General features: G+C 32.6%; 1 protein-coding gene across 3 annotated transcripts in view; it reads right to left on the bottom strand.

Moving 5' to 3' along the window:
- Dmxl1 (Dmx like 1) overlaps positions 1-16,982 on the bottom strand; it is a 165,721-nt gene that overhangs the window by 119,997 nt on the left and 28,742 nt on the right. For all 3 annotated transcript variants that reach the window (XM_071612205.1, XM_027941104.2, XM_027941105.2), the window contains exons 5-10: positions 12,929-13,061; positions 10,299-10,365; positions 8,917-9,095; positions 5,425-5,614; positions 4,101-4,269; positions 205-417 (exon numbers count right to left, since the gene is read on the bottom strand). In XM_071612205.1, coding sequence (XP_071468306.1) covers positions 205-417; positions 4,101-4,269; positions 5,425-5,614; positions 8,917-9,095; positions 10,299-10,365; positions 12,929-13,061 — 951 coding nt within the window. The remainder of the gene's footprint in view (positions 1-204; positions 418-4,100; positions 4,270-5,424; positions 5,615-8,916; positions 9,096-10,298; positions 10,366-12,928; positions 13,062-16,982) is intronic.

The following is a 16,982-nucleotide window of genomic DNA, read 5'->3' as shown; positions in this document are numbered from 1 at the left end:
GAGCACAAAACCCTAAATTCTTAAATCACCATATGAAAAAAAACAATTTTTGGAACAGAAATATCTATACCATACTAATAAATGAGTTAGTGCATATTTGCATTATGCCACTGTGATTTTTGAGTTTATTTCTGATAATAGTTTAACCCTAATCTTAAAAAAGGTTATCTTTAACAAATTAAACTTTTAGTCTTAAAGCTTTACCTTCATCAGATTTTATATCTGCTTGATTAGCTTCTTCTACACTGGCCTCAGAAGATGGATGTTCAAAACTTTTTCTAAGTTGCTGTAAAAAGACTTCCATGGACAAAGTAAACTGCAGCTCTTTATTGTTTAACCAGTGTACCACAAAAGGTCCACTCTTCTCTTCATTTTCACTTAAACTCAGAGATGTAATAGATGGAAGAAGAGGAATGTCTATAAAAAAAATCACAAGATTAAAATTTTTACCAAATGGCATACAAAACATTCATAATTCTTATTTTGATTATTACATATCTTTTGTGTGTCTGAAAAAGTATTTCTCCACTTTTTCTTTTTGGGTACTGGGGATTGAACTGAAGGACACTCGACTGCTTAGCCACATTCCCAGCCCTATTCTGTATTTTATTTAGAGACAGGGTCTCCCTCAGTTGCTTAGTGCCTCGATAAATTGAGGAGGCTATCTTTGAACTCATGGTCCTCCTGCCTCTGTCTCTGGAGCTGCTGGGATTATAAGTGTATGCACCACTGCCCCTGGACTCTCCACTTTTTAAAAATATGCTTTTAATTGTAGATGGACATAATACCTTTATTTTATTTTTATGTGGTGCCTAGGATCGAACCCAGAGCCTCACATGTGCAAGGCAAGCCGCTCTACCACTGAGCCACAACCCCAGCCCCTCTGCTTTTTAATTTAACTTAATTGTATTTTGCTTTGTTTTTTAAAGGATCTTTTTTAGAGCACTTTTAGATTCACAGAAAATGGAGAGAAAGGTACAGAAAGAGTTACATACCCTCAGTTCCCATACATGCCTAGTCCCTGCTATTATCAACATTGTTACATTTGTTAAAATTGATGAACCCACACTGAACATCACTGTCATCCAGAGTACACAGTTAAGGGTTCACTCTTGGTGAACCATTCTATGGATTTGGATAAAGTAATAATAATATTACATTTATCTTAAACCTCTTAAATATCAGTTAACCTATATAAAATCTTATTCAACAGCAATCTTTTTTTTTTTTTATACTGCAGATTGAACCCAGGGGCATTTTATTTTTCATTTTGAGACCTTTTTATTTTTCATTTTGAGACAGTCTCACCAAGTTTCTGAGGGACTCGCTTACTTGCTGATGCTGATATTCTGAGTTACTGGAACTATAGTAGTATACCCTGAACCTGGTTAGCAACATCTTAACAGACTGACACATTAACTTCTGTAATGATCTAACCATCTAAATCTATGATTGATATTATTTATTAGCATCAAGCTGAAGTTAGAAGGTACAAAATTGCGGTTCCCTTCTCATACATAAGGAAAGCATTCAAAACATACCACCCTCAGCTAAAAAAAAAGTTTCTTGATATTACTTTTGATATAATTGCTATTAAGTATATTGATAAGTATATTAAATCCACTTGGTTATGACAAGTTATCCCTAATTAATGCAGGTAAAGAAAAATCCAAGTCTATCATGTTATATCAAATCTGGATCATGCTGGTACCTGCTGAATGGTAAAGGCTGGAATAGATTCAAGGAATATAAACCATTTTCTCCAAAATAAATCTATTTTTTAAAGAAATAATAAATAATTCAAATTAAATATCTGTTCAAATAATGTGTCTACTGTTAAATACCAACAGAAGAATACTACAGGAAACAAATGGTGAAAGAAAAGATAAAAGAACTGACTGTTCAGTTAAAGGCAAATTCTAACATTCAGTTCAAGAGCTTTTGTTTATTACCTATACATTCCTTAATATAATTACTTGATTAATATTTATCTATCACCTACCTGATTATATACTTCATAACAAAAGTATGATACCCATTTTGATTGCCACTGTGTCTCCAGTTCCTATCACCATTTTTAGTTTCTACACTGGTATAAGTACTCAATAAAATCCGGGGCTGGGGATATAGCTCAAGTAGTAGCACGCTCGCCTGGCATGCAAGAGGCACTGGGTTCGATCCTCAGAACCACATAAAAATAAAATAAATATATTATGTCCACCTAAAAGCTAAAAATAAATATTTAAAAAAATTCCAAGAGGAGCTGCCAATCCTATTGTTTCTGGATGTATACAAAGTAGTTCCAGGAACTGAGAAGACATTCCCAAGAAGCTATGGGTAAGATTTTCTTGTATCTGACTTACAATCAACCTAAATGAGATCAGTAATGACTTTTGTGGACCACAGGCCTAGCTACTAAATACACAGAGGGAAGGAATAAAGCTGGGTTTTAGCCGAAAAATTCTAACTAAAAGGAAACTCAAACCTCTTTTATATCCTGACTTCGTTCTAATAATTTGTTTTTCATTTTTATAAGAAAATTTCATCAAAAGGATATGAGATCTAGCACAGACAGAACATGTTCTGTCAAAACCCTCTCCTGTGGCTATTTCTATTGATGGGCAAGTAACTATAATCTAAAAGCTATACTTTAAGTAAGAAATATACCATCCAGAAAGGTCATTCCACCAGACTGAATTTAGGAAAAGGAATTCTCCATAAAGTTCAATCTAGTTGCTAATAATATTATACTAATTTGATCTACTGTACACTTTCCTTAGCAACCTAATATCTAAGGAAAGGTTTTAGAGTTTCCCTTATTAAAAGCTAGTCAAGATGTCACACTGGAACTTAGGGTTCCTTTCTCAGTAACCTCTCAGCTTTTTCCATAGTCTGAGAATTTAAGCTTTCTTAATTCTCAAAATATTGACCCTTTTTGTTGTTTTTAAAATATTTTGTTTTATTTTCTGTGCTAGGAATTGAATCTGAGGTCTTGTGCTTGATACATAAGCACTCTACCACTGAGCTACACTCCCAGGCCAATACTGCCCTTTATTCAGCAAGGACCTTCAAAGTTATTCCATTGATCTTAGAGATAATTTTGTATTATATCCATTGTCAACATATTTTTGATAAAAGTCATGACCTTTCCCAATTCTATATAATTTTTTAATGAAGAAAATTCAATAGTCTCCCATTTTCTTCATTCATGGATTCCTTTACAGCTCCACTGGTGTTAACCAAATAAAAGCTAAGAATATTGGAAAAACTTTTCAAGTATCTCTATACTTTGACACAGCATAGCACTTGTCACTTTGCTGAACAAAATTCTAATCAAGTAACTAATGAATCATACTTATTGCTATGTTTCCTTGAAGAATGCCATATTGTAATTTCCAACTAAGGCTTAATTGATGCTTAAAATATCCCACAGCACACAAAAATTAGTAGTTCTTTTCTAGGGAGAGAGATGGGAGTTTGGATAGCCGTGAAAAGAAGCTTTTACTTTTCACTTTTGTACAAATGACATTTATCATGCACAAATATAGTCTTTTAATTATTTTTCAAATAATATTCCAAAGTTCCACTTAAGAGCTTCAATTGTGATCAATGGATTTTATACATGACAACACTATTTACTAAAAAGGGAAAAACACTTAATTTCCAAATTTATAGGCAGACCCAGATATTCTAGATCTTTCAGTCTGCCTATTAATACATACTTAACTATTGAGATAAGTTTTGTAATTCTTCCAATTATAACTTTTACATTGTTTCTTACCCACTTGTGAAATGACTCCAAAGATAAAGCATCAAACAATAGTTTTAACAACTATAATTATAAAATATTACTTTTGTGGTATTAACAACTATAGCTCAAATCTCAACTTTTGAAAAAAAATTAATAATGAATTAAGATTTTATATCATAAACCAAATCATGGCCTTAAAAAGCAAATAATTAGAAACCAGTGGACTAGCTATAATGAAAAACTGGCAAAGTCAGTTACCTCCAATATTTTATATATTCAAAAACTAAAAGTATAGCTTACTTGTTATAAAATCAATCTCAAAAACATGTTTTGAGCTATGCTTTATTACCTGTAGCTGGGTTGATGCTAGCTGCAATATGAAAGTGGCAAAGTGCATTGGCATGCAGTGGAGTGTTCCTGTGGACATGATGAGGATCTTGCTGATGAGGCAGATAGCCAGTATGTGCTACAAGTGCAAGTGATCTCCTCCGACCTCTACGAAAATGTCTTAGATTTACCTGTGTGAATAAAAGCAAAGTAAAATTAATGCCTATATTGTATGTGTAGTCTGCATCATAACTGTTATTTGAAGTTACATATACCCTATTTCCAATAACTTTATTTGTAAAAAAAAATCTTTCAATATTTTAATAGCATATTTGAATCCTGAAGAATAACATTAAAACTTAAAGGGCATGAGTTCCTCTCTCAAACTCTACACAACACTTTGCAATTTTTATTTGGTTTATTTTCTTAAAATTAATTTCCTGAAAAAAAAATCATTTTTTCAATAATGTGTCTATAAACAATGTCTTTATGTATACAACTTTGTCTGCAGCTTACTCCCTGTGACCAGGAAGCTTTGAATATTACCATAATACATTAGAATATTTATTAATTTACAGAATATTTTCATCAACATCATCTCATCTGATCCCATGAGGGAGACAGTACAAATATTGTCATTCTCATCTTTTGTATGATAAAACAGTTTATGTAGAACCCAAGCTAATCAAGCTAACAAGAGGCAGAGCCAAAGTAGGAAAAACTCTTCAGATTCCTAGGGTAGGACTTCTTTGAGCTATTATTATACACAATTCTATGTGCTGTTGAGTGTACAATGAAATATACATTTACTTACACTTGGAAATATTAGAATACTATTCAGATTTGAAAGAGTTGTTCCATAATCATATAAAGCACCCAAAGATAAACCATTTGTTTTCAATATGAGTCTGTCTTGTTATTCTATCTTTAATCAAATCAAACATCAAAAGTTGACTTTTACTTTCCAAACTAATTAAAGACTCTAAGTTTTGGTGGTTCTAAAGACAACAAGTGATAAGAGTAAGATAAACTAGTCTACCACAAGTTCTAAGAAAGAGGAAATAAATTATTGTTACAGTTAAATCTTAGCATTCTTCTATTTTAATTTACTTTGTTAACTCAGCTAAGTCAATTATCATCAGCTTTTTGTTATCATCAGTTATGCGATAATTAATTGGTTTTATGCTCTATACAAAGTCCTTAAGAATGTTTTTGGAACAAGATAAAACAAAAATTTGTGAAAATTATTTTCCTAAGACACAGATTTCTTATATTACTGTTACAAAAATGGCAGTGTACAAAGTTTTTAAAATTCAAAGGAAATAATCTCTAATAAAAACACTCACTTCTAAAGCATTTTGAACTCGTTCTTTACTGGAAGTATTTCTCTTGAAGTTATTTGTTAAATTAATTGGTTCCGACCAATGATTGCAGTCACCTCCATATAGCAAACAATCATTTGGTAAAAATGTCTCTACCCAAAGACGACACACATTATCTTTGCAGCAAGTCAACAGTACATTACATACAGACGCCCTAAGAAATAAAAAGATTTTAGAGGCAAGAATACAAGTTTCACACAATATCATAAATACTCTACAAAGTTCTATAAATAAACATACATAACTAATAAAACTACAAAAAAGTCAACATATATGTAGATTTTATCACCATAAATGCTTGCCAACCTATTTCTTTTCTGCCTAGAATTCAGTAATTCTTGTTTCAATAATCTAAGATTCTTCTTGCATTTAAAGAACAAAGACCAAGATCAAGTCATAATTCCTTAGCTGATAACAAAAAAATTATATCATCTAATAAAATTTTCTGATTTATTTAGTGGATGGTTAATACTTTAATTATTTAATAATGCTTCAGTTTTACTTTCTTTCTTTTTTTTTTTTGGAAGGGGGTTTAACTTGGGATTGACTTTCTGTAATGGAACCTACACACTGGTCACTAACAGGCTACAAAAATTATTTGTATATTTATTCTCTCCTTGCCTATCTATACCTAAAGCAATTGAGAACAAGAAAACTCATGATAAATCAACACTCCATTGGCCTTCCTTATTCTTGACTTTCAGTTCATTCCTTCCTGTGACCTCTTTCAAAATAAAAATAAATTATACATATATTTAAAAAAACTCTAAACATCAAGGTGCAGAGGATTGAATTCGTATCAATAAAGATTTCCTTCTATCAGGTAATTCAGTAAGTTTAGAAAAATGAAAGAAAAAGACATAATACCTTGTAGAAAGTACTTGTTCCAAAATATCTGGCTAAAACCAACAATCAATAGAAGGCTTTATCAGATAACTCAGTGGGGTTATAGTTCAGTGGTAGAGCATTTGCTCAGCAAGTACAAGGCCCTGCTTCTCCTTCCTTTCCCTACCCTGCCTCCAAATTTTTTTCTCGATCCCTCTCCTAGCCTCCCTTCCTCTCTGTTTCTAATATATTCATATATACACAGACTATGGCAATGAAATTAAAAGTAAAGTCCAAGGTTTACATTGTCAATAAGTAATTGGTAAAATGAAAAGGCTTATTAAGGAACAGCAGAAGGTAATGATTAAAGAACAGCAGAAGGTAGTCATTAAAGAACTGAATCAAAAGAAGCATAAGAACTTAGAAGCAAAATAGCAAGGAAATAAGGTCACAATTCAGAAGCAAGGAGAGGGCCAAGAAGCTGAAGTGTAGGTAGCCCCAGGTAAAAACCCTCAGAATATCTTATAGATATTCAATGTGAACAAATGGCAAGAGGTATAAAAAAGGCATGGTGGGACTACCCTGATCTGTTTGAGACATTACCCTGGCAATATCTTTCTTCCTCACTTCTTTACAAAGGTATCTTATCTTCATTGGCGTATTGTGTTAATATATAGCAGCCTCCAAAACAACAACAACAACATCAATAGGTATAACCATGTGATGAGTAGGGGTCCCTAACACCTGTTTTACTTTAATGTAACAACAACCGAAGATGATTTTGAAACTTGATACCTGCAACCAAGTCTTGGAGGTTCTTGCGGGATATCATTAAAATTCTCAACCTGTCTTATATTTATCAATTTTTAATTAGTAAAAAAGTAAATGCTCATTATAAAAACTTGCCCATTCTTTCTCAATCCATCAGTCCCTTTACATACATTAGTCATTGTGAGGGAATCTTTATTTTATATAGAAAAACAAAACAACTGAAGCCAGGTATGGTAATGTGAACCTGTATTCCAGTTACTCAGGAGGCTGAGACAAGAGTTTAACTTGAGCCCATGAGTTCAGAGCCAACCTGGGCAACACACATAGTCTAAAAAACCAACAAACCTAACTGTATCATCCAGTGAAAATGACATGTCAGAAAAAGTAACAGTCTTTGATGGGACCACATTCATTCTCTTGAGAAAGGGTCAGCCTTCCCACAATATACTTAAAGGCAAGCTGGTAAACAAAAATGAAAACTAAAAACCTCAGAGATTAGCTGTTTTCTAAATGACAAAAGTTCAAAAGTGAAATTCAGGGAGCTTCCGAAAAAATGTAGGGTTGGTGATAACAACTGGGGTCATTCTAACTTTTAAAACTAAGTTAATATTTTGTCATGACCTTACTATTCTAAACACATTTTTACATGGGTAAGCAACAGTCTCAGAGGTAACAGAACAATAGTACTCATACACAGTTGGGCTAAGTTTGCTTTTGCTAACACTATAGATTGTTCACACTCTCGTATCCCAAAGAATCTGAAACATTTTCCTAAGAACCGAACTATTATTTTTCCTAGAGTGTCCCTCTTATACCTATACCTTGTTAGACCAGAGGGATGGACAAGAAAAACAGTGTCTACTGTACTATGGCCTAAAAGTCTAGGTATATATTCTATTGGCCCAGAAATAAAGTTAATGAATGATTTAGTTGCAATACCACAGATAGCTTAGGAGGTTTCATAGAACATAGCACACAGATGACAAAATTCAAAAAAAACAGTGAAAAACTAAGAAACAAAGTGAAATGGCACAGCCAAGCTGAAAATTGTCATGTTGTACTAAAAAGGATTTCTATCTGTATTTCAGCAACTTATTTAAGTATAGGCAAAAATTCAGTGTGGTATCAAGTCTTCCAAAGACAACAGGACAGAAAGGAAGTACTAAAAGGTGTATATGTATATGTTAGGGTGTGTATATGTATATGTATATGTAGGGTATAGGTTAAACCTATACCCAGTTCAAGGAATGTCCTCAAAGACACTGGGAATAGTCAGGTAAATGCTTGGGAATTCAAGCTATCTCCTCTCAATAAAGATACTATTAAAAAAAAAAAAAGAAATCTAGGACTGGAGTTGTGGCTCAGCAATAGAGCTCTTGCCTTGCATGTGTGAGGCACTGGTTTCAATCCTCAGCACCATGTAAAAAAAATAAATAAATAAACAAAAATAAAGGTATTGTGTCCATCTACAACTAAAAAAAAAAAAAAAAGGAATCCACAGGAGATATATGCTAGAAGGCACAAAACGGGGAAATGAATATGAAAAAGTTCAAACAATAAAAGATGTAACAACTGAACAACACAGAGAAGGAAAAGAAAAGATGCACAACTCTGACATAAGACATATAATATGAAAGCTAATTATCATACCTTAAACTACTTTCACATGGCTCTTATACTAAGCATCAATCATAATTGACTCATAGCCATAGGTATAAATACCAGGGGGTAAGTAATAGTACTCTAATCTCATAGGCTCAAAAATCCTATAGCTATGGACTCTCAAAGTTAGAAAAGCAATTCAAATCACAATGACAAAGTTCTCTTAATACACAGGAAAAAAATGAACAATCCACTGACCTAGGCATATATTTGCTTGTTTTACGCCAGGAAAATCCATTTATAGCTCGAGGATGGGCCAGATATACAAAAGAAAAGTCAATTTCTCCTTGGGATTGTTTTTCTGAACTTCCATCTGGAGAGTTAACAGCTGTCCGCCAGTTTTCTACATTATACCATACCTTTAAAAGGCAGTCATCCTATGGGAAAAGAACCAAAAAAAGCCTAGATTAGAATTAAATTTAAGTTAAGTCAAATAGCAAAAGTAGGATTTTCCTTCCCAATGTCAGGAACTTGGAGATGCGAAGAAGTATTAAACAGGACAGAAAAAAATCTCTGATTCTGATAGTTTTCTATTAGCATTCCTTAATTTTAAGAACTGGAGTGGGTGAATGGGTGTATTCTGTGTTCAAGAAAATGCTTGCTAATTACCACACACTATGGAAAATGGAATCATTTGGGAAAGTCTGAAAGATGAAATTAGGGGCTTTTTTCCTCTTAAGCCAAGAATCATCTAAGAAAGCAATATCACCAGCAGAATTACAAAGACTGCTGATAACTGAAAAAAGAACACTTTTCATTTTCTAAGACTATGCTGACAACAATAGGTAATAAATAATATTACATAAAATATTCTATGTATGACAAAATTTGCTCCTAATTTGAAAAAAATAAGAAAAGAACAAGGGAGACTAGAAAGTACTAGGTGCTGCTTTTAATTTGTAATTTAATTTTTACCTAGAAATCCAATTAAAAAGAACAGTTCAAATTCTCTCCTCTAAAAATAAACATATTTTTCTATGGTTTTACATTGTCTCACACTCAGTGTGCAGAAGGCTTTGGGCCATGGAAACAATAATTTCAGACGACTAGTGCTTCATGAACTGTTCTGTGAACCAATGATTAAAAATAAAATAATTTCAAGAAAAATACACTACTCTGAAATGAACAGATAACAACGAAGTATGTGCACTAAAGAAAAAGCTATAGCTTGTTGATTGTACAACATGTGGAAGGTACTTTATATACACTGTCTAAATTAATTATATATGCCACTTTATATACACTGTCTAAATTAATCCTATGATTAAATGATCTATGAACTAGGTTTTATTATACTATCTTACACATGAGAAAATGAAGGTGCAAAGAGACTAATTTGCCCTATATGATAAAGTTGGTAAAAGGTAGTATACATCTAGATCTGTCTCTGAGTCTAAGGTGTTTCAATTATACCATACTGCCTTTTAACACCATTATATTTAAACAATTTTTGCTATTTAGTTTCTAATACAAAATAATGTTTCAAATTAAATCAATAAAAAAATGAAACTGAATAATGTTCTTTAAGTTTAAAATTAAAGTATAAACACACAATTTGACAATAGCATTTCATGATTTACCTTCCCAGCAGTGGCAAAAAATTCTCCATCTGGTGAAAATTTCATTAAATGAACTTGGGAAGCAGTTCTGAAAATTAAAGATAATGAATAATTTACAAGAAAATTAAATAAGAAAAATTGTAATATTCTCAAAATTATACTTCAGCATGGCTTCAAATAAAAATTTTGTGATAATACAGTTTCACACTCATAATTTTGTTACATTTTCTTTTTTTCTTTTAAGGCACTGGGTCTTGCTGTGTTTTCCAGGGTGGTTCAGAACTCTCAGGCTCAAGTGATCCTCCTGCCTCAGCCTTCTATGTAACCTGGACTATAGGCACACTGGGCCCAGCTACAAAGGTACAACTATCCTTTTTTCAGTGCTGGGACTGAACCCAGGACCCTACACATGCTAAGCACATGCTCTACCACTTTAATTATTATTATTTTTATTATTATTATTTTTGGTGATCCTGAGATTGAATCCAGGGCCTTGTGCATGTGAGGCAAGCACTCTACCAACTGAGCTATATCCCTAGCCCTCTACCACTTTAAGTGTACCTAAATATGAACAAGTTACTAAGATAAATTTCTTAAAAATGTTTTTTAGTTGTTGATAGACCTTTATTTTATTTACATATTTATATGTGGTGCTGAGAATTGAACCCAGTGCCTCACACATGGTCTACCACTGAAACTACAACTCCAATCCCAAGGATAAATTTTAACAACAAAAATACATTCCCTAAGAATCAAACAAGTAATGATTTGTCAAAATCTTTAAAGCATAAAACAGAAGTCATAGCTTTTATGCAATTAGAGAATTACTTCAATTTTTAATCTGGAAATGTAATTTCTAAAGTCTGGATCACTATATTCTTAAACATATTTTCAAACAATAAACCAGTATTCTAAAATGAATTTGGCCTTCCTTTGGGTAACATTTACTTAATTAATTATGTGTGGGTTAATAGGAGACTTGAAATAATCATGAATTCAACTGGCCCACTTCATCCATCTACTTGGTATATACTTACCTTTTCTTCTCAAAGGAACTTTGGCTTATACTGCCTTCCCCTTTAGCCCATAGATTGGTCTTAAAAATCCTATCACTGGGCTGGGGTTGTAGCTCAGTGGTAGAGAACTTGCCTAGCTTGTGTGAGGCACTGGGTTCAATTCTCAGCACCACATATAAATAAATGAATAAAAAAAAGGTCTATCAACAACTAAAAATATATATATATATAATTTTTTTTCAAAACAGCCTGTCACTATCATTGCTTTCTAGTTTTTTTTTTTCAAAGTCATGCTTAGCTAGATCTGTACTAAACATATTTACAAAGCAGGCCAAGGAGAAATTGTCACATTTCATTTCAAATACAAATAATTTTTTCTAAGTGTAATAAATATGTTTCTAAGTGTAATAAGTGTATGTTAAAGTGTTTTAAATCCTCAGTGTATCTTTTTGTATATCCCAATTGGGATTAACCACATTTCAAGTGTTCAATAGCAATAGGTGGTTAGTAACTACCACACTGGCACTGGTACTCTAAAACATGGAAATTCATTCCCACCCCCCAATCTTTTTGTTTCATTATATAGAAATTCAATTTTTTTCTCCATCTGACACTTATTTTTGTACCAGCTACATAAGAGACTCTAATTTCACTTTGCCCTCTACAGAGCTAATTTGTCCCACTGTAAAATGCTACTTAATATACTGAGTATGCATGCATAATTGAATCAATTCCTGGAACCTAATATCTGTTCCTATACTAACAACAAAATGCTCAAACAGCTATAGCTTTAGAATTCACTTTACTATAATGTATACTCTTATTCCTCTTTATTTTCAGAATTTCCTTGATTTTCCCATTTTGTACTTTCAAATGAAATTTAGAACTATACTCAAAAGTAGAAATTCCAATGGGATTTTCACAAGGTTTACGGTCAACATATAGATTTTTGTTTTCAAGTTTCATTATAGACATTTATTTTAATTTGGTTAATTTCAAATACTCATTGACATCTTGTATACAATTTAAGGCAGAGAAAGAAAAAAAATAGATGTCCTTGAACCACAGGCCAGACTGCTAACTGAACTGGGATTAAGATGGTATAATTTCACCTCAGCAATATATATTTAATATTAATAATTAATATTAAAAAAAAAAAAGACTTCCAGAGGTGGAGGCTATAGCTCAGCAGCAAAGCACTTGCCTAGCACTTTGTGAGGCACTGGGTTTGATCCTTAACACAACATAAAAATAAACAAATAAAAATAAAACCATTCTGTCCATCTGTAACTACAAAAAAAAAAAAAAAATGTAAAAAGACTTCCTCACAATTGGAAGTTTTTCATTCAAAAAGTAAGAAAAGTGTCTGGCTTCCTTTGCATAATTTAGCAAATTTCCCATTAATGATCTTCATACAGGCCTTATAAATTTCTTTTATTTCTTTCTAGTTGTTTTGACTTTTTTTTTTTAATGGATTTTGGAACATGGGATACAGTGAATTCTTTAGGTACAAGAAAAGGCACGTCACAGACTAAAAAAAAAATACCAATGCCAGTGCAGTTTTACACAAACTAAAATGCATTTATAATATCATAAAACAGGCTTATCAGTTTAATTCCCTAATTAATTGCTTACTTGCAATGCCAAATGCATCTCCAATCCCCAAAGTTAAGATCTGTTTTATCAGGATTTTCACCTTCAGCTGCCTTGTGCAAGTTAGTATTGGACCAGAGTTGCAAACAGTTGGAACCAGTCAAAAGACGACTACCTAAAAAAAAAATTATTCATCATGTATTACTTAGGTATTTAATAGTGAGTTCAAGAGATTCACAAAATACTATGAAGATAATACAACTTCTAAAAATAAAAAGATAACTGTGGAAAAGAGAATTTTAATTTTGTTGAAACAGCTTGGAAAAGAAAGATATCTCACTATCTCTCTATTCATCACTCATTTAAAAAGCGTCTTATTTGTACCATGAATTGTGTTAGGCAATCAGGATACAATGACAAAATATTATCCCTTTGTATGATAAGTTCACATCCTAGTAGGAAGACATGGAAACATTATGATCCAATATAAAGTATTATCAACATGACAGAACTGGGTATAAGATTTTAGGGAAAAATTATACCTATAGTGAAAATAACAGGGAAAGTGATGAAATACAACCTGATCCTTAGTCAACTAACCAGCAGTAGATAGGACAGGCATTTCGGAAAGGAGATCTAATGTGAACAAAGGCCTAAAGGCACACAGCTCAATATATTTTCCCAAAAGTGCCTCAATCTAGTATGGTGAAGAAATAAGGTACATACTAAGGCCAGAAAAAGATACAAGGTTTTTGTATAATAAAATTTTTTAGAGAGAAATTATTAAACATTTTTCAAGTTCATAAGGAGTTCTGGTCTTTGTTAAAAGTAGTTGGGAATAAAATGTTTTGAAGGAAGAGGGGCAAGGTTTACATAATTATACCTGTACCTTAGAATAAGGGGTCATAACTAAAGAGGCAAACAGATGGGCTTAATCTCCCTCCATTGAGATAATATACAAAAGGAGCTCCAAGCCAGCCTGGTCAACACAGTGTAACTCCCACCTCAAAAAAATAAAGAATAAAAAATAACACAGAGTACAAAATAAATAAGGCTGGACATAGTAGAACAGGTCTGTAATGCCAGCTATTCGGGAAGCTGATGCTGGAGTGAGGATCACAAGTTTGAGCCTTGCCTGGGCAATATAATAAGACCCTGTCTCAAAAATCATCATCATCATCATCATCATCATCATCCCAGGTATAGAATGGAACAAAGGCAAGTAAAGTAACATATGTATATGATTTAAAACATGAAAGACAGAGTGTGGATATTAAAGTACAAAAAAAGGATAAAAAGTTTAAACAGAAAATGTTATTACTTAGGCAAGATGCAATAGTGGATTTGGGGACACTACAAAGAGTTTACTATCTGAAAAAAAAATGTATGCCTTAATACCTGACATGCTATATATATAGTAAGTAAATATTAATCAGGACCAAAATATTAATTTCACTTAAAATATTTTATATCTGTTCATAAATAATTATGTACAAGGTTAATTTATAAAATTACTAATATACTATGAGCTCCCAAATATTTATTGTAGGAATAACCCATTTCACAACGAAACCACTAAAAAGAAAAATAAAGAACTATTACATGTAAATTTTAAAAGATTAAAAAGATAATCAACAGTCATAAGCTGTTGATAAGCCACTACCAGAAATGTTAAGAAAACAAAGATATTGTACTATAAAAATGATTTTAAGAGAAATTTAACATTAATATTATCCTCTGAAGCATTAGTATGACAAACAGCAAGTTCAGATTCCAAGCTTAAAGAAATATCACTGAGTTCAAATATTAAATGTTTTTAATATAGTTATGAGATAACCATTCTTGATTTTTAAGTAATCTGTTCATAATTACAAAACTAGCAATATGTCAACATTTATTGAGAGCTGAATATATGCTGTGAAGACAAATAAAACACTAAACAAATTAGAATCTCTGCCCTTGTCTAAATTTTAAGAAAGTAAACAGTAATTATGATAGATTGGATACACTGGAGTGAGACAAAATCTCAGTGTAGTTTTAATTTGCATTTTGCTAAATGCTAGAGATGATAAACATTTTTCATATATTTGTTAACCGATCCTATTTCTTTTTCTAGTAAGTGTCTGTTCAGTTCCTTTACCCATTTATTAATTGGGTTATTTGCTACAACATAATAATCATATAACTTATCATCCAAACAAAAACGTTTTTAAGGTAAAGGCTAAACTGTCCATAATTATATAAAGACAATAAGCATAAACCAGAACAAAAGTCACACTACCCATAGTAGAGTTGTATACAAAGGGCTGTATTAAATGACAAATTTGAACCCAGTTTGAACCTCTTTTTATTGTGAACATAAAATATACATGTAGTGCTGTAATTTGGATGTGGCTTGTCTACCAAGAATTCATGCGTTTGAGGTTTGGTCCTCAGTGTAATGGTGTAGAGGCGGTCATAATTCTTTTTTTTTTTTTTAATTTGCTCTTATTACTTATACATGACAGTAGAATGTATTTTGACATATTATACATATATGGAGTACAATTTTTCATTCTTCTGGTTGTACATGATATAGAATTACACTGTTGTATAATCATACATGCACACAGGAATGTCTGATTCTTCTACTATCTTTCCTGTTCCCATTTCCCCTCCCCTTCCCTTCATTGTTCTTTGTCTAATCCAAAGTATTTTTATTCTTCCCTACCCCCAAATTGTGAGTTAGCATCCACACATAAGAGAGAACCTTTGGCCTTTGGTTTCTGGAAACTGGCTTATTTCACTTAGCATGATAGTCTCCAGTTCCATCCATTTACCAGGAAATATCATAATTTCATTTCTTTTTAGGGATGAATAGTATTTCATTGTGAATATTTACCACATTTTCTTTATCCATTCATCTCTCGAAGGGAACCTAGCTAGGCTAGTTTCATAGTTTAGCTGTTGTGAATTGAAGTTGCTATAAACATTGATGCGGCAGCATCACTATAGTATGCTGATTTTAAGTCCTTTGGGTATAAACCAAGGAGTGGGATAGCTGGGTCAAATAGTGGTTCCACTATCAGTTTTCTGAGGAATCACCATACTGCTTTCCTGAGTGGTTGCACCATTCTGCAGGCCCACAGCAATGTAACTTTTTCCCCACAACCTCGCCAACTTTTACTGTTACGTGTATTTTTGATAATTGCAGTTCTGACTGGAGTGAGATAAAATCTTAATTTGCATTTCTCTAAATGCTAGATATGATGAACATTTTTCATATATTTGTTGACCTATCCTATTTCTTTTCTTGTGAAGTGCCTGTTCAGTTCCTTTGCCCATTATTAAGTGGGTTATTTGATTTTCTTGTGTTAATCTTTCGAATTCTTTATATATCCTGGAAAAATATTTTCTCCCATTCTGTAGGCTCTCTCTTCACATTCTTGATTGTTTCCTCTGCTGTGAAGAAGCTTTGTGGTTTGATTCTATCCCATTTGCTGATTCTTGATTTTACTTCTTGTGCTTTAGGAGTCTTGTTAAGGAAGTTGATTCCTAACAACTTCCTAAATTTGACATGATGTAGATTTGGGCTATTAGGCACAGGGTCTCTGATCTAATGCCTAAGTCCTTGATGAGGTGGTCAGAACTCTAAGAGGAGAAGCTCAGTAGAAGGTCACTGGAGTGCTACCCTCAAAAGGGATTAAGATAATTCTTGTGAGATCCCTTGGTTAGTTTTCACAAAAGGGTTGTTATAAAAGGAATAGGCCTGGCCCCTATACATTGCTTCGGCTTCTTGTCTTGTGATCTCTCACTTCTATAGTGGCTCCAGCCATGACGCCATTAGGCTCTTACCAAAGCTAAACTATGGACTTTCAGCCTCCAAAACTGTGAGCTAAATAAATCTCCTTTTATAATTATCCAGGCTCAGGTATTTTGTTACATAACAACAATAAAAAAGGATTAAGACAGGCAGGCTACCAGCTAGTAATACTCAATCTTACAAACTCATGCAAAGAAGTGTTTTAAAATGCTGTATGACATAAAAATTCTCAGAGAATATGTACATCTTTTATCTTCTAAAATAATTCCAGAGGTTCTTAATCAACATTTTTCT

This window comes from Marmota flaviventris, chromosome 5, assembly GCF_047511675.1.
Source record: "Marmota flaviventris isolate mMarFla1 chromosome 5, mMarFla1.hap1, whole genome shotgun sequence".
Classification (NCBI taxonomy): domain Eukaryota; kingdom Metazoa; phylum Chordata; class Mammalia; order Rodentia; family Sciuridae; genus Marmota; species Marmota flaviventris.
Note: the sequence above shows the minus strand (reverse complement) of the source record. Positions and strands in the feature narration are given on the sequence as shown.